Below are 19,619 nucleotides of genomic sequence, written 5' to 3' on the forward strand. Positions count from 1 at the left end.
CTGAGACAGAGGCAAACCAGGATTCACTTCTTGGGGTGCTTTAGGATGACTAAGAGGCAGACAGGCTTAGAAGCAAATGAAAAATATGACATGGGGAGGAAGGGAGGAGAAGGGAAGAAAGAAAATCATTGTAAACCACTATTGGTTGGGAATCACAGCTCATCTTCATAGTACAGGTATAGCCTTCCACTTGGTCACCCCCAAAACCATGTAAGGTTGCAGGAATGAAACCAAATGGAGATAGTTGCAGAGCAGGCTGTGAGTCAGGATTTTAACTGATCTCTTTAGAGTGCCCTGGCATTTACCAGCAGAGCCATGTTTTCCTAAGAGCTTCAGTGGACTATTGCTTCAGGAAGCCCATAAGGACTGTTTTGACAAAGCAGGAAAGCCCTCAGCTTCTCAGAGGACACAGAGCAGGGCAGATCTAATCTAATCTCTCAGGAAGCTGCTTGCCCTTAGGGGTCTGATCTCACACTGACATCACTCCCAGGGCTGCAGCCTTGATAATATATAAGAAACTCCAGTGTTTCCCACAAGTGGAAACCAAGGGAGCCTCTGAGAACCTCTGAGGTCCAAAGCAATTTCATCAGCTTCTGATGAAGCAGTGCCTGTAGTTAAAGAGCACACAGGTGTGCAATGCCATGCAGGAAATGACAGTGCAGTAAAACTTCTTAGTTGTGCTGCTGAACATGTCTAAATGTCCTTGTCCCGTGATTGAAACAGGAAAGGCAGCTGTTATGCAGCACCAGTGGCAATGCCTGGTGAAGAAACTGTGAAAAAAAAAAGCTATACACATCTGCAGCATACTGTGAATTTTTTTATTATTTCACTTCTGCATTCTCTTTTTCAATTCTAGCCCAGAGTTGATAGTGCAAAAAAATGCACTGATGTTTATTCCTGAGAAGTATCTGGGCAGCACCTAGAGGAGCTGTGGCCAGTGGATGTGTCATACTGCCTGACAAGGCTATGCCATCCTTATCACTGGCAGTGGCACCATCAGCTGCCTGTCCGATGGGTCCATGGCCACCAAGCTCTGTCTGTCCCCAGCACTGTCCAAGGGGAAAGCTGACCTAGGGATGAGCACCACAGGCATGGCTGGGGCAGCACAGGACTTCACCAGGGATTGGGATACAACAGAGCCTCCAGGTTGATAGGGAGCCCTGGGAGGCAAGTGCATCCTGGGAATATCCCAGCTTTGACAGGAGAAACATGGAAACAATTAAACTAAACAGCAAACATGCAGGGGAACTTCCATCTGATCTGGCAGCATGTGCCAGGCATGCTGTGGGAATATCACCTCACTGTGTGCAGAGGAAGAGGGTTTGCTGCCTGCCTCACCTGAGTCTGCAGGGTACAGAGAAAAGGAAGGGACATTAAATTACTGTAAAGCTAGAGGTGTCCTGGCAGAGGACAGCCCAGCATCCATGCTGCTCAGTGCAAGCATCCAGGCTGCACCTCATTCCAATACAAGGAGAGTTGTTTCCTGGGGAGTTGTTTCCTGGAGATTTGTCACCTCACACATGGTTGAATCCACAGTGGGCTGAGCTGTGGGGCTGAGCAGCTGAACCCCAGGGGTGAGTTAGTAGGGGAGCAGGCTGCATCAGATATTTCTTTAGACCTGCCTGCCTTCTCCTCATTAAACCTGGACCTAGTCCAACTTAGTCCAACCATCTCCCCCCACCACTGGTTCACAAACTGGAGGTCTGCAGTTTGCACGTGTCAGGAAAGGAAGGAAAGTGCTGGGTAGGACTGGCTGCAGTTGGGGAATTCATAAAGTAGCTAAATTCAGATGGCCATAAAAATTTAGATGACCATAAAATGCTGCTGTAATATGACCCATGGCCATTTGAGAAGGATCACCCAGTCATAGAGGATGCTGGGGAATGCTTTATAGGTTGTAATGAAACAGATGTAATCATTTTGTTTATGCTCATAAAGTGTCTTGCTTTATGTTATAGGAAATAAAGCAGTGATTTTTCTGATATCTTAAATACTTCAAAGTAAAATTAAATACAAGGAGATGGATTTTGGTTTTTATCTTTGTAGGGTATGCATATTCTGGAAATCAGTCTTTTAATGTCTCTTATGATGAAATATTCCCCAGTGGGATCTGTCCTCACATGGATCTCATCTCAGTGACACAGATAAGGATGCTGCACTCATAATTCAAAGTAAATTAAGTCCAGACTTTTGACTGTTGGTAAATTGCCAGAACCATGCTTAGTTGGACAAGTTTTTGTCACTGCTGTGCTCCAGAATGCATTTCAGTTTCCTTTTGCACATTAAACCTTAATGGTCGCATCAAAAATAATTTGATTGGAAAATTAAAAGTTGGCTGTTTTTTCCTTCCTAGAATAAGGAATCAAAACTGAAGGGATTTGTTTGTTTCTTCAGAACAAAAAGAATAAGCATTAGCATGTACTGCTAATGCAGTAAGTATTCCTTCTAAAGAAACTTTTTTATTTAAGTATTCAGGCACACCTAAGAAAAAGGCACATAAGAAGTAAAATAGAACAATCTGTTGTTATTTAACAGAGCAAATACTGTTGAGATACAAACACAGTTAAGTTTTCTTGGGTAACTAAGCAACAGAAGAAAATACCACTTATCTGAATTGCTGTTTATTCTACTGATTTGTAGCTCTGCAGTAGTGATTTTTATCCTTTACACCTCAAACATAGAAATAACAACTGTTTATGGTATGGCTAAATTGTTTAATATAGTGTTTGATGCAGGGGCAAATTAGGCACCAGAATAAATGTCTAGGACTGCTCCAAATAGCCATTAATGACTTTTGGTCTTCTCACAAGTTCTTTACTGGATTATGCAACATAAGCAGGCAACACAAGCAGGCATCCTCTACAGACTTAGGCAATTGCAATAAAATGGACTACATGTGGCATGAAATCAGAATAATTTCATTTTTCCAAAGAATGCAAATGGTCTCTTATTCATGTGTATCATCCGAAGGACTTCTTAGATAAAGCACATGGTAACAATGTAGTCTTTGACACTTCTAAACTGAAGATTTTTTTTTCTAGAGCTGTATATATTATCATCAGATGGATAATTTCATTATGGTGAAAATCTGTAGCAAGTGCTCAGAGCCATAGTCAGACTGGACTCACATATGGCTCTGCACTTGCATATGCACATACTTGTTGTGCACGCTGTCTAAATGAGCAGCAGATGAACATAACTTTTCCAAATCTCAAAAGTCTAAATTTATAGCTAAAGATTTTCAAAAGTTATGGGACTGGAAGAATGGAGGTAAAACCAAATAACAAAATTTGGGGTGAGAATCCCAGAGGAGCTCAGAAGACTGGAAGACATTGACTGAGCCAAAGTAGGTGCAGCAAGAGCAGTCAAGTCCTACATGCTTGGGAACAACAGATCACCAGTAATAAGGGTTTGGTTTCTCTTTTTCACTTATAATAAGCCTCAGCTATCTGTATGAAAAAGAATGGTGTCTGTGAAGCAGTTTCTGAAATAATTCCTTAGAAGGAATGGACATAAATAACACCCAGATACTATGAAGTAAATTGGGGAAAACTCAAGCTCTGTTAAATCACTGCCAAAAGTAGTTTCAATGATACCAGGATATTCACCAAAGGTCTTTTATAAAAGAGGAGATGAATTGTAGGCAGGTTGGAAATCCTTAGCACAGGTGCCAGTGGCACCTAAACACTCTTCCCAAATAACTGACTCTGAGGATTTGTCTCCTGTTTGGTAGCTATTCTGGGAGCCTCCTTGTCTGCCTTGTACTGGAGCAAAACCTGGGGAGAAGTTTTTAAGAATAAGGGAGAGAGGAGTCAGAATTTTCTTCATACAAGAAAAAGGTACATCCAATCATGGGCTTCTGAAATATCAGCTGGATTTTAGTGTGCTGACTGAAAGTTATACCTGGCTCCTGCAGAAGGGTATTAGGTTGGTCAGCTGCCAACTCCTGAGGAACAAACCCTGTAAGATTATTTTCATTCATCCTAGTTAATCAAGCAGTGGTCGTACAGCACTTTAAACATGGAAAGCACTCCTATAAATATTTGGTATTATCGTATAATTACAGTACCTCATCTCAATTAAATACACAAGTAGGCATGCTTTAATCATAAGTGAATTGTTACCAGAATTATTTCAAATGTATGTATCTCAGTCTATGCTGACCATCCTCAAGATTGGTATGTGAATCTGGAGCAAAATGAGGGCTCTGGATTTTGGAAATACTGGAGAGCCACTGTCCTATCAGAATGTATGTCTGTTTCCCTATAACCAAAATACATTTTTTCCCAATACAAATGTAGACAATTTTTTATTTCTATTTGTCTTGCATCTTAGACCCTATTGTGGACATAATGAGTAGCCTGGTTTTCTGTTTGTCTCTTTTACTTTACTGCTTTCCATCACTGATATAATGGAAAAAGAATGTCACTTGGTCTTGTCTCAGATTCACATCCTTAAGGGTTATACTTTATCAAGGTCTGTATACTGTGCTGTGTGATGCACTGAAATAAATTAAGACAGTTAAATGCTGAAAAATTCTCTACTTCCTTCAAAGGTTAAGATGTTAAGACTCAAATAAAGATATATATGTTGCCATCTGATTATCAGTGATATAGTGCTTCTCACTCCATTGTATTAATTCTGAATATAAACTTTTTTAAATCATCATTGAGACTGAGATCCCAAGCAGTGATCTGTCTTCATAAAAAAAAAAAAAAAGAGAGAGTAAAAGAGTAATTTTAAAATAAAAATGTTTTGATATTGCTTTTTTATAGTACATTTCATAGAATCACAGACTGAAAGAATGGTTTGGGTTGAAAGGGACCTTGAAGATCATCCAGTTCCAATTCCCTGCCATGGGCCAGGGAATTGGAACTGGACCAGGTTCCCTTCCACTAGACCAAGTTGCTAAAAGCCCCATCCAGTCTGGCCTTGAATACCTTCAGGGATGGAGCATTGACAACTTCTCTGGGCAACCTCTTCATGTCTTGCCACCCTTACAATGAATAATTTCTTCCTTATAACTAACTTAAACCTACCCTCTTTCAGTTTGAAGCCATAACCTTCATCCTCCTTCAGGTACTTGAAGGCCACAATAAGATCTCCTTGGAGCCTTCTCTTCCCCAGGCTGAACAACCTCAACTCTCCCAGTCTGACTTCACATGAGAGGTTTCATAATCCTCTAACTGCAAAATCTCTAAGAAAATCAGTTATGTCTAAGGTCTTCTACAAAAACAAGAGAGCTGTTAAATTGTAGGGTCTTTTTGTGGTGTGGGTGAAGTGGTGTATTTTTATTTGGTTTTACTCTTCTAGTGAAATAAGAGACTTTAAGATAAACTTGATTTATTAGACAAAGTGGTTACTTTGCTAGATGGCAGTATCATTACCACACTCCCCATTTCTGTTTCTTTTCCTTTTTTTGTCAGGTGCTGTAACTCTTAATTTTTCACTGTTTATCATCTCTTTACATATCAATTAAATGCTTTTTGGGAACATGGATAGGCAGGTTTTGTATATTTGTAAAGCACCAGCAGAAGACCATAGTTGACTGAATGCAATCACAACCAAAAAAATGACATTCACATCTGTTCTTTCAGGTTCATTGACATCAATTTACCTAAGATATTTTGCAATGCAGAACTATATACTGCTTTTTCCTATATCTTTCTGGAATAACTGTATATAAGAGTCACTACCTGGACTCACATAAAAATGTGAATTTCTACCAAAACAATACCAGAATACCAAAATAGAAAAACCCTTCAAATCAGGAACTACCTCTGACTGTGTCTGTATGGCATTTGCTGACAATAGGCCTCCAGTGAGGGTGTCTGAAGTGGAATTACATAATGCATATATATATAAAATGGAATGTGTCATTGCTGCAGTGTTAAGCTATATTTGGAAGCCACTACAACAAAGCACTTTCTCCCATTTTTTTTCTTCTATATTTCACAATCAGAAAAAAGTGTCTTTGATATATGAATCATTTTATTAGACCTTCTTTTTATTTTAATAACTGCTAATTTGCACACCTAACATCAATTGCTGGTGCAATTAATTGTGGATGCAAATCAGAATGTTTAGCTGTCTAATCACCTGATTATGCCTATAAATCAGTGACAGTAATTATGTGTGTAAATGTTAATTTCAGCCTGCAATTAATTTGGCCAAAATTGAAAGGACAGAAAAAAAAATCACTCTAGGCTGAAATTTGGTCCCCAGTGTGTAAAACCAGAAAGTATCTTCCTCCTGTACGTCTTGTGTTTAAATTGCAAAGAGCTAAGTAGACCAAGAGCAATGATTCCCCAGTCCCCAATAACTCACTGCCAGCATTTCACAATAAAGTGCAATGGGAGAGGAAATATTTCCATACGGGTTCATTAATCACAACATATTTGCCATGCACAACCACTCTGCAGAGCAGGTAAAGAACCCTAGGGGTCCTCACCTGCCACAGCATGTCATTTTTGTAATAGGAAAAGTATTTTTTGTACAAATGTTGTAGAACTGAAGTTGCAGATGGCTCCACTGGCAGAGCTAGAGCCTCCTGGCACAACTTTCAGCAGCCACAGCTCCTTTAGGAATTTATAGCAAAGGTTAGTGATATCTTAAAAGAATGGTGTTGAAGATGCTGTCTGGTCCCACTATGTGCAATATTCCAAGGTGTGCCCGTTGGGAGGACATGTTAGGCAGGACAAACCAACCCCACCCAAACAATAAACTGCAGAAGGAAATAAAAGCCTTTCCTGTCCCTGTTGTGCTGCAGGACTTTAATGAGAGGTCCAGGAACAATTAAATGGATCGTGACTGAGAACCAGTGGGTCCAATGGACCCCATTAACAGAACTGTGCAGCAAAAGATGCCTTTCCAGCTCAGTGGCTTTCAGATCTGGGCAGCAGGCCATTCCACTTTACCTAACCCCAAAGACACCAGAGAGGCCCAGTTATCCCATCATACTCTGACCCCTCTAGACCTTCTCAGTGTTTTGCATGAAAGTTACAGTTGGTATCTTGTTTACTGTACCTCTGTGGTCTCAATCTCTGAGCAGCTCATTGCTGCTTCACTCCCACACGGGACTTTGATAAAATTCAAAGCCACCTGGTGTGATTTTAATTTAAATGTGAGTTTAATGTGTTTTCCTTTTATATTGCTGTGATGTGCATTGTCAAGAGAAATGCTGCAGGCTCAGATCTGTCCTCTCAGCTGTTTCTCTGTGCTAGTCCCTGGTTTTGACTCGTGAATATTCCTGAATAAAAACTGCTGCTCCGCATAGAGTGTGCAGTGGGTCCAAGGGTGCATTGGGTCATTCTTCAAGGGGGCAACCAAGTCTTGGGCTCTTTGCCAGTCAGAAGCCAAAAGTCTTCTCATCAGCATAAGACACCTCCAGAGTTACAGCTGAGCAGAGATTAGAGGTTGCATGCAACCTTTGTAAAAGGAGATTTCACTATTCACCATGCTCCACCAGTTAGAAAAAGGGTTTTAAGACAAGAACTTGTGGAAAGAAGAAATACTGAAATACTTTATATTAACTAATTAAAGCAATTCATATTGAAAGTGGTTAAAATTTACTAAACTTTTTTTAATTATAAAATAGGATCTCACTTTAAAAAAATGCTGTGAAAACATATTAAAAATATCATAAGAAAATGATGTCAGGAACAGGATACGAAAGATACCTCAAGAAAAGGAGAAACAAAGATCCACATCAGTTAGTAGCCCCCCAGGCTACTACTGCAGGACACAAGGCACCCTGATGCAAGCCAACACCTTAATCTTCAAAATTTTTCATTAAGTGAGACTGGGGATTTTTTTCAGCCAGCCTTAATTAGTTTGGAACTAAAATTTCAGGAACAATGTGGGAGCTTTTCTGACACAGAATATCTGAGATCAGATCAGAATAACATAGCAGATCAAAGGCCACCCAGAGTGATCACTATGCTGTGACTCAGGTGTGTCATGGGAGGCTGCTGCACGCTCTGCAAGGGTCACCACAGGCATCACAGCATCTGGGTACTAGCCTTCAGAAGACCTCCCTTGCTTCCTAAAACCACTCATTGCTCCTGCACCCACCAAAATCTAGCTAATGAGCAGGTTTCCAGGTGTTTTTCCTGCTGATTGCACAGGGCACAAGAGCTGAGGGGCTTTGCCTCTTGCTCCCTTTATCTGCTGGTTACTACAGGGAGCAGCAGCAGCCTGTTGGGTTCCTGGCTCCTGCTGCTGCTTACTGCTGCTGCTGCATGGTGAGCTGCATGGTGAGCTACCATAGTGAGTCATTTCTGATCTCCAAGGGAACCCACAGCCACATCTCCACGCCTTCTAAAATAGGAACTCACAGCTACATCTTCTCTCTGACTAAAATAATCAAACTATGAGAAAAAAAAACCACGATACATTTGGCAGTATCTGAAATACTCAGTGTGTCAGATGGGGGGAAAAGCAGGACAATAAGCTCAGCCGTAGCAGAACTACAGGCTAAGACCACCTCAGAGTTGCAGTGCAGGTGGTTCTCCAAGTCCTAATACAGCTATGCAGAAAAAAAAAAATTAGTTCTTTGCATGTTTTCATTAAAGAGACCATTTTGTTCCTCTCATTATTTGCAAAACCTCTCAGGAAGGCCATATAATCAAGATATCATCTGTATATTCCAAATTAGAAAACTGGGTCCTTGAAAGAAATACTATTTAACAAATAAGTCAATGCTAACCTTTTTTAATGGCCTTATAAAGGCTAGTCTTGTCTTCAGTTTAGTTTACTCTTATCACATCAACTATTATAAATTGAAATACAATGATCTTTTTAAATAAGCGTTCATTATTTTGAAGTACATTGAACAAAACATTGTTTGCAAGCAGAAGTAGAACATGTAAAATATCCTTCTGTGCTTCTATAACCACTCTCTTTCATTCCAGGTATTTTCACACGATGTACTTGGGTATCCGGAGTCGACAGAGTGGAGAGAATGACAGATGGCGGTTTTATTGGAAAATGGTGTATGAGTATGCAGATGTGAGTATGCTGCATTTGCTAGCCACCTTTCTGGAAAGTGCACCACAGCTGGTCCTGCAACTCTGTATTGTTGTACAGACTCGTACACTCCAGGCTCTCCAAGGTAGGGGTTCATTTAATCTATTTATTTTTTATAATTTTTGGAAGATGTAATTTCCACGCATACATATTTATCCTTCGTTCAGACTGCTGTGTGCCTTGTAGTCCTGGCATAAGAGCAGATCTTGCCTGGTAGCTGCTATTTAGCTGTTAACAATAATTCTGTCAAGAAAGACTATGTTATTAGAGGTTTTTTAGCCTTTCTTAATGGCCCTGGGTTGTGGGTAGGATTTAAAATGTTTTGCTTTCTGCATGTCCTTGTAATAGAAGGGCTTCTTCTGATTATCCACTGGGCCAATGTGAAAATTGCATCAATCAAACTATTACTCTTCTCCCTATGCTTTTTTCTGTGAATGTTCAAAACCCTGCAAACTGCAGTAATGAGGTTCATATGGCATTATGCAAAGCAGGAGACAGCACAGGAGATAACAGCAATTCTGTGAAGATAATGCCAATGTTTATGCCCATCAGCTCTCGGCCGTGCTTACCTGAAATAATACAAATCATCTCTCCAGCAGTACTCATTCCCTCACACTCTGGGTTTCCTTCTAAGGTTGATGCTTTCAGCAAGTGTGGTTACTTCTCTAAAATGGTAAATGCATGCATATGTCCTACTATATGGCTTTGTCAGTCGGTGATACAGATATTGGAATATCTCACTCAATATTGCTTTTTTCATGCTGCTTTTGGCTACCTGACAGCTGTCCTTTTGTATTGTGCCATTGTTTTGCCTTATGGCTGTACCTGGACAGAATTTTTTAGCAAGGGAACGAAGTGAATGTGAACTTGGAATCCAGAAGGTGACAAAAATGCCATGAGGCAGTGAGGAGTGAAGGGAGGAGGGGAGAATGAGAGGGACAGAGGCAGGAAGGAAATGCAGAATTTTGTCATTTGCTTTTAAGGAACAGCTCATGTGCTTACCACTGTGCAAGAAGAAAATGTGACAGCTCCTTGCTCCAAGAAAATGTTGGGTCTGGTTAGCTTATTATGAGTAACATGCAGTGAGTCTGATTGGCTAAAAAAGGATTGGGTACAAAGTGGGTAACTGTGTGAAGATCTTGATCCTGGGCAGTTTCCTGTGGATAAATCAGAGGCTTTACAGAGCTCTGAACTGTCATGCATTTAAGAGCTGTACTTCTTCCTGTGTTTTTTGTTTCATTAGATCTAAAACTCTGCCACCTTAATGGGAAAAGAAAACCAAAGTTTCTATTTTAATTAGTTGGTGCTCTGTACAAGTAAGTTTGCCTATGCACTTCCTACTGCAATTTCTCAAACTGTTATCATTGCAGAGAAGGTATTATTCCTTCAAGATTTGTCTCCCCAGAAAAAGTGAGTCCAGAGAAAGACTTAGGAGAACAACATAGGCAGAATACTGTATGGTCAGCTGTAATTTAGCTATCTTCATAAACTATTAATACAGAATGCCTCTTGTCCTCATTTTAGTGCAATAACAGATCTCTCTCTGAGAAATGAGCCTGGCGAGTAGACACAGCCTGTGATACACTCTGAAAGTGGTTAATTAGAGAAGACCTGAAATGCCTCAATTTAAAAGGCAAAAATGGTTTCTACACCCTGTAATCAGCTCTGTGAAACCTATATATCAGAAACCAGAAAGTAATAAAAACTATAATTATGGATTTCAGTTGAGAAGATTGATGGTATTTAGTTATGCTCTCTTCCCCCATATTTTTCCAGCTTCCACAGAGAAAAGGATCAATTTAAAAAAACTTAAAAAAAAGAAAATTAAACAAGATGCTGGATTTTCTTAAACAGTAGTACCATTATACTCTCATGATAAAAGCTAACATGTTTTAGCATCTTGCTAGCTGTGAAAATCCTTTCTCTGTTTTCTCTCTTTTCTTGAAGAAATGGTAAGGCTAATGCGTTGCACCATAGGATGGTGGATTAGCTGCAAGGCTGCATAAGAAGAGCATAATTTTTCTCAGTGGTATCATGCTACAAATGGGTGTTTTAAAAGTCCCAGCCATAAGGTATTTTCTTCAGCTAGCTGTCCACTCACTGAGCCTGTTAGAGAGATTTCCAACATGGATCAATAAACAGGGTGTTTGATTGATTTTCTTTGTTTAGGGAATGCTACTGGGTTTTTATTGGTTTTATTGTTATTTTAGTTCTCTGTCCCACAGGAAAAAGTTATTAATAGAATTGTTAAGTGACATTGCTGGTCTGTGTTCTTAAGAGTTTATGACTTTCACAAAGCACAAATTTGGCACGGGAAATGAATGGACTGTAAGCAGGGTACTTCTAATATTAATCCATTAATTACAGCAAGAAAAACTTCTAAGTATTTTTATTTATTAAATTCTATATTTTCAATTCCAATTGCAACAAAATAGCATTATTCCCAACAGGAGAATGTTATCAGCATTACTGAAGATTCCAAGTTTTGTAATGGGTGTTGGCTTGTTTCAGACTATTTCTTATTGCAGTAACTAAGTCCTGCTAATCAAGGGAAGACATATGTGCAGACCTGCCCATGGATCTTTATGGGGATCATGAACAATATTGTGCAATATCTGCAAAACCTTCCCCCTCAATCTCCCATGCACTGCAGTACAGACCACTTCAAAAGCCCTGAGGATACACCACAGGGATCCTTTAGCACTTGCCTGGACTCCCCAAGCATGAATTTTAAAACTGCAGTGTAAGCTTCTAGCAAGGATTGTGTCCCCTGTATCATGACCCTGCAGCACAGCAAGGCTTGTGTGGGAGGCCATTGACAGACCTTATGGAGTGGCATCTCTCTTCTGCACCCTCATCCAGGGATATCCCAGTAATAGTAGCACAATAGCCAAATTGTCATCTAAAACCCTGATTCTTCCTTAAGATGTCATCAAAACTGGCACATTAAGAGGCAATGTTCATTCTTATTCTGCCTACAACCAGCATCCAGGTCTCACCTGAGTGGAAAGAGTGAAACTGCTTGTGGGGGAAGCTGATGATTTCTAGATGCAAAGTTCTCAAGAAGCCGAACAACTTCAGTTTGACAGTGGGCTAAACTGGAGCTGTGCTAATACCCCTATCACATCCACCTTTTCCACTCTGCTGATTCCTTTGAGTTTGAAGAAATATCTACTCTCTAGAAGACTGACTGATGTGCCGTGAAATAGGTAATTCCTTCCTCTTTTCCTCACAGGAGTCTGTCCCTCCTGCCTTTGCTCTGAGCACAGCCAAGCTTCCTGGGACAGGGGGACATCAACAATGGGTAATGCCAGCCCTGGGGAGGCAAGGGAGGACATGGCATCACGGTGAGGAAGGAAGGTCAGGGCTGTCCCTTTATGTGGCACCTCATCTTGGAGTCCTGCCCACAGACTAGCAACCATCCCTTGGCACTCTTCTTTTACTTATTTCAGTTTTCCCACTATGCCGTTTTAAAAAGGTTTCTCATCTTAAAATGAGTAAACTCTAGCAAGAAAAAAATCCTGCTGACCATCTGATTGGAAAGACTCCCATCATACAGTTATCATACAGATACTACTTTCCTATTCAAGATATGTTGTTCTAACCACACCTAGATGAGCAGATAGACAAGATTACTCCCTGGATTTACCACAGATTTCATTATTTATACTGTATTAATTAACACATTGCTTAAATTATAGATTAGCTTCTCATTCCTGTTTACTGCATTGACAATTTTTTCTTCATCAGCCCCTGGGAGGTTTGTTCTGGTTTCTCCATACAGTGCTATTAATCAAAGTCTCTATCAAAGCTTAATCAAAATCTAATCAAAGTTTATGTCATATAAAGCTGCATTTCTTAATGGGGACTGACAGTAGTGCCAGAAGCAAAACGAAAAGTTCAGACCAGTTTATAAATTCATCAAGTTTCATGGAAGTCACCACACACCACAGAGCTACTGGATTCTGCTGAAAATGCATTTCCAGGAAATCTCCCTGGCCAAACATTTTCACACTTTCTACCAACTCTGTTGGAAACCCTACACTTTATATGCTGACACCACTGCCAGTATACAATGTTTACAGTGCCACCAAGCACCATTCTCCAGTGCTTCTACTCCAAAAAAATTGCTGCTCCTGCCTGAGCTGAAGAAGAATCTCAGACTTGATAGCAGTTTATGACATGGCTGATAGGTTCTAACTTTATCTGGCAGAAGCAAATTATGTTGTTCACTAGTTGTTTATAAAAATCCTCTGGCAAAGCTCAATGCTGTGCATCAGGAATTCAGACTTTTCATATCAGCACAGTAAACTGAAAATCATTTAAGTCTACAATTTTTTTGTGAACAACGTTATGCTTTTGCACAGCTTTTCTTTTTTGTTACCACACAGCAATTTTGGATTGCTCTGTAAAATGCTGCCTACATTTGCCGTGCTCTATAAATAGATAACTAAATAAAATTCACAATTCTGATGCAGTATTTTATACAATTCAATATATATTTGTATGGAAATCAGGCACAGCATTTGAGTTCTGGGAAAGTTGCCATTACTTTTCTCTGTGCTGCCAAGGTTCTGCACCACAGCAGTCCAGCACCCAAACTTTCCACAGAGAAACTAAACCAGAGCAACCTATACTTACAGATTCTGCTTGATACTTGGCAAAACAGATTTCCAGTGACAAGGATCAACAAGTATGATATACTATGGAGTAAATGTGTTTTCTGGAAATGACTTTTAAACTGATCCGCAGGTCCTTTTGCAAATTTTAAAAATGTTATCTTGTATGTAATGTTATCTTACCTAACATTTTAGCTCATTAGGATAGAGGCATCATATTAACATACCCTTGTTTCTGATAGTCCAGGAGAGGACTTCCTGACTGAAGGCAATCATGTCAAATAATCTATTTCATAACTTGATTACAATCTTAAAACTAGTTATACCCTTAGTATCTAATACACCATTGAAAGCTTCTCTGATTGACATAGACTTGCTGATGCCTGTCCTGACTTTTTAATTTTATCAGCAGTCTGCACACATTTGTTCTAGTGCCATTCCTGTTTTTACACTTGTTCCCTAAGGAAATGGGGTTCCTACAATTATATAGCCCATTTCTGTCCTTCAGTCCTGCTTTTAAGAACTTCTGATCCATTGCAGTATTTCAATCAGTATAAAAGAACAGCCAACATCTCAAAGATAATTATGTTTTCTTAAATGTTGTAAAAACAAAGAAGTCAATGCAAATAAAAATAAATTAAAATAATCATGATTTTAAACAGATATTTTTTTAAAATAGAGAGCTTCCACTACAGGGAAAAGCAGTCAGACTTCAGCCAATATTTTTCATTACCTACCAGCCACCAGTCATCCTTCCAGACAAGGAATTGCACTGCTTTCCCCTGCCCAGTGGGATTGTTGTGAGTGACAAATGGGATTGGGGAATAAGAAATACTTTGATGGAAAAGTGGAATCATTCCTCCTGCTGTGCATTCTTTCATCTCATGAGAGGTTCTGAATTTTCTTCATAGACGTTTTCTTCCTCAGTCCCAGTCTGAATTCATCTTTGGTGTATACAGATGACCAAGGCTGCACTGAAGACTCTACATGACATTTATCTAGAGCTCCCATATTTCTCATGGCAATATCTCACTAGGTGTGATCTAGGATTGTAATTCCCTGTTCACTCAGGTATTGGACTAGTTAATTCTAGTTATTTCATGGTCCTTGAAAACACACAGTCTCTTCCAGTGTCATATCGCTCTGATGAGACTTCAATTACATTATAAAAATATATTAGCAATTAAATACCTGTAATGAAATTTTGTCTCTTTTCTACTTTTTCCAGCCTGCAAGGTGCCCCTGATTTTTGCACATATCACTCTCCTTTCCTACATTGACAATATCTCCCAAACACTTACTAGTACATTATGTTTCAAATAAAGGTCATTAAGAGAAGTGTTCAGACAAGATTGGTTCCAAGTGTAATCAGTATTGAAAAAGTAAGAGTAACTCTACTCCATCTCAAGGGTTCCTCATGAGCATTTCAACATAATCTGCAGTATCTTTCTTTAATTAGTTCCTTTACCTGCCTTATTTCTCCTCTGCTATTTCCTAACCTCTCGAGCATCACCAGCACTTTCCCATTAGCATCGTAGTCACCATTCTGCCATGTGATAGATTAGATCTGCCACACTTTACTTGTTGAGAAAGGGTTTATAAAAGAAAGCTGTTGAGCTATTCTAGACTCTAGCTCTCTTATGATCTACTTCATTTTTAGTTTATCCATTTTTTCTCATGCACTTTCATGTTTCAAGGCCAGGTTGGACAGGGCTGTGAGGAATCTGATGTTCCTGAAAGTAGTCCTTGCCCATGGCAGAGATTTGGAACTACATGACCTCTAAGGTCCCTTCCAACCCAAGCCATCCTATGGTTCTAGATTTACCTTTGTTTTCAGTTAGTTATTGCTTTAAAATCTGCTCTAAAGCTTTGTGTTGTATTGAAGCCTGTATTGTAGCCCTGCTTCAGCCAGGTTCTTGTGAAATGCTTCCTTTTCAGTCATGTGGCACCACTTCTGAGTGGGGATAGTTAAGATGATGCTCACCAACAGCAGGATTTCATACATTGGCTTATTTTGAATCCTGAGACAGAGAGGTTTTGGTTGCATTGGGTGAAAACAAGGAACTTCCAGTGTTGCTTCCATCTACAGTAATACAAATTTCCTTTCTGTTCTTATTTTCTATCAGCTGGCTCTGTCTTTGAGCTCTTATTTCAAGAGCCCTTATGGAAAATTGTCCTATATAGCACAACCTTTATTGCTCATCATTCTTTTTTTAATTTCAATCAAAGAACGATTTCTGAGGTAGGTTTTGAGGCTTTTTTTTTTTCTGAAAGTTTTTGGGTTCAGTGTTCAAAAGCTCCAGAAATACTTCTGTGCTTTGCCTCAAAGAAAATCCAAGTCTCCCCCACAGAGAAGTGGGGAACAGAACAATTAACTTCTGCTGCCTTCACTCATTTCTCTAAAATTCTGTTAGACTTACTAACAGATCTATTTTTGTTTATCCCTCCATTGTATATAAATTAAACCAACATTTATGGGATTCAATGCTATTTTGCTACAATTAGATGTCCTGTAACAACCTCCATGCTTTCCATAACTAAGTTTAGAAAGAATCCTCTGCTTTCTCTCAGAAAAGCTGTCAGTTGTCACACCCTGGAATATCTGGGCTGCCTTCAGCAGCACTTGTTCTCCAGCCTATATCTGACAAATCAGAGGCTACCATAACGAGACAATTCTGTGAAGAATTTCTCCCTGTAATAATGGTTTGAACAGCTCAATCCATATCCAAATTTAACTCTGGAATTCTACAGCAGACTCTACAACTACCCACAATCTTTCCCCAAAGTGATTTTGTATGCAAACAGAATCTGTTTTATCAGGGAACCCTTTCTGAAACACCCTGCTGTCATTCCATTCACACACACTGCTTTTGCCATTATTTCCATCTTTTCTGAATACCAGCTCTCTTTCAGCACCCATGTCCAGGGAGTGATTACAAGGCCATGGGTGTCCCTGTAACCCTACAAGTCTTTGTGTAACCCTATAATGCTTCATGTCCTGTGTTTATTTCCTGTGTTTTCTGATATCCTGTCCATGTCCATTCATCTATCTAAAAGTATGATTCATCAATACAACTTGTAAAAGCAAGAAGCAATGTACACAGGTATTGTCTTCTTAACAAACCCATTTTACTGGACTTCAACCCCTGAAAGTCAATCAGAGATGACTAGTGAATATTTTTATTTTTTCTGTTTAAATGCAGTAAAATAACCCTAATTCCACTTGCAGCATTAGTAATGAGGGGAACTGCATGGAACATTTTTTCATAATAAGATGTTCTGGTGACTCTGTTTTTTACTGAGTTTATGCTGATATCTTTATCCTTGTTTATTACTTGTTAAGTGGTCATTAAAAAGACCAAAGGATCACACAGAACTATGTAGACATATAAATGTAAGTGTGCATTATGATGCAAAAAATATCATTTTGGGAAGCTTGGCCACTCATTAAACATTTTTTTTCCACTCATTACATCATAGGAAAATGAATAAACTATTTGGGTCATTCTGAGTGAATAGCAATAAGGCTTCATAACATACCAGCATAACATCCTTATATGTAATTTAAATGAAAAAAAAGGAATTAAAAACAGTGTTAAGAAGTTTTAGTACACATTTTACTGGTACTCTTTTTGTCCTCATTCTTCTCACATTAGCTATCCTAGCTACATTTGCAGATAGAGGTGTCTCTGGCTAAGCTTCAAATACCTGTTGGAAGGTATCAATAAATCAGCTGGTTACCAAAGATCATAGGTAGGGGCCTCCTTCACTAAATTTTGAAAAAATCATGACATATATTTGGATATCCGAACACAACTTTAGGTACGTATTTTGTCATACCTTAGAAGAATTATGCCAGTCTGAAAGAAAATAATTATAAGTGCTTTTATAAACTTACATTTGCATAGGAATATAATTTAAAGATTGGTTTCTCAAGGCTTTTTGATGCTGTTTGCTCAAGTACCAAGCTGGTAATCTCACCGCTGGGTGGTATTTCCAGCTCAGACCAATTGATTGTCTTGTCACAGAATGAAAGAATAAGATAGGTGTGAGGGTCCTCAATCAATCATCTGGTCCAAACCCTTCTGGAAGCACAGCCATGTTCAAAAATCGATCAGATTCCTCAGGGCCATGTCTGTTTGAGTTTTGTGCCCTTCTGTGGTTGCTGAGCCCACAGCCTCTCGGGTGAACTGTACCAGTGCTCAACACCCTGGAAAAAATCTCTTTTCTTACAGCAAATCAGATTTTCCCTTGCTGCAATTTTGACTCATTTTGTGCCTCTAAGTTTGAGGGGTTTGTATAATTCTCCTTTTAGGCAGGAGAAAATGGCAATTAGATCTCTCCTCTTGGTTCACAGTCCTCTCCCTCAGGCTACACAAACCCAGCTCAATCACCATAGTCCTTAACACTGTGGCTATAAGTGGACAAGGGAAGGCTTACAGATGTTATATACCTGGACTTCTGCAAAGCTTTTGACATGATTCCCCACAGCATCCATCTCTCTAAATTGAAAAATGATGGAGTTGATGAGTAGAGAGCTAGGTGAACAAGACAGTGGTTAGATGGTCACATTGACAGTGGTTAGATGGTCACATTGAGAGGGAAGTGGTCAGTGGCTCAGAATCCTGATGGACATTGGTGGCAAGTGGTGTTCCTCAGGGGTCCATATTGGGACCAGTGTTATTTAATATCTTCATTTAGGACATAGACAAAGGAATTGAGTGCACCCTCAGCAAATCTGCAGGTGACACCGAGCTGAGTGGTGCAGCTGACACACCTGAAGGATGGGATTCCATCCAGAAGGACCTGGACAAGCTCGTGAAGTCATGAGGTTTAATAAGACCAGGTGCTGGTGCTGCACCTGGGTCAGGTGGGGTGATACTGGGGTGTTGATACCCCCAGTATCAACATGGGCTGGGGGATGAACAGATCCAGAGCAACCCTGATAAGGACTTGGGGGTTCTGGTGGGTGTGAGGCTGGACATGATCTGGCAATGTTCACTCACGGCCCAGAAAACCAACCATATCCCATGCTGGGTCAAAAGCAGCATGGCCAGCAGGGCAAGAGAGGGAATTCTGCCCCTCTGCTCTGCTCTGGTCTGGCGAGATCCCACCTGGAGTGCTGCATCCAGCTCTGGGGTCCACAGCACAGGATGGACACGGACCTGTTGGAGTGAGTCCAAAGGAGCCCATCAAGATGGTCAGAGAGATGGAGAACCTCTCCTACAAGGAAAGTATAAGAGAATTAGGATTGTTCAGCATGGAAATAGGGTGACCTAGTTGTGGCCTTTCAGTACCCAACGGAGGCCTACAAGGCAGATGGAGACAGACCATTTACAAGAGTATGGACTGACATTCTATGATCCTGTTATTTAAGTAACCCTTCACTGGCCTTGCTCAAGTTTGTGACAGTATTTCCAGTACTGGTGGCCCAAAGTGAACATGCAAGAGTTTTCCTTTGCCTTTGTAAGTCTTCTTGTCACTCCTCTCAGTCTTCTGAGATCGCTCTGCAGGGCAGCCCTGCTCTCCTGCAGATCAGCTGCTCCCCTCTGATGGATCCAGGCTTTCAGGGTGTTATGAGCCTGGAGTTAGTATGAAACAAAATTCTTTACTGCTGCAGGGAATGGCAAAAAAACCCCAACAAAAATTATTTTCACATTATCTACAGATTTTAAATGTAATAGTGCCTTCACAAAGCTGTCAATGTATACACAGTGGTAAAGATAGCCTGAGACACAAAGTAGTGCGTTTAGTTTCTGCAAGCGTGATATATTGCCTACACACTGAATTCTATTTGTTGGGGAATGTCAGAAAGTTGGTGGCATATCCTTCTGCTCCCTTTTTGTTGTGCTATAAGTGAACTTGCCAAGGAAAAAATTTCCAATTTCATTTTTGGGTTCCTGTGTTTTTCATGACTGGTACTTTTGCTTGGGGATGGGAAAAAAAGTGATGCATGCTTGGCACAGAAAAAGC

The 19,619-nt window shown here is 40.0% G+C and overlaps 1 protein-coding gene across 1 annotated transcript in view; it reads left to right on the forward strand.

Moving 5' to 3' along the window:
- Positions 1–19,619, forward strand: part of XKR4 (XK related 4) — a 228,020-nt gene that overhangs the window by 128,409 nt on the left and 79,992 nt on the right. Inside the window, exon 2 of the mRNA XM_054635390.2 lies at positions 8,913–9,112. Coding sequence (XP_054491365.1) covers positions 8,913–9,112 — 200 coding nt within the window. The remainder of the gene's footprint in view (positions 1–8,912; positions 9,113–19,619) is intronic.

The sequence above is a fragment of the Agelaius phoeniceus genome, chromosome 1, assembly GCF_051311805.1.
Source record: "Agelaius phoeniceus isolate bAgePho1 chromosome 1, bAgePho1.hap1, whole genome shotgun sequence".
NCBI classification, from domain to species: domain Eukaryota; kingdom Metazoa; phylum Chordata; class Aves; order Passeriformes; family Icteridae; genus Agelaius; species Agelaius phoeniceus.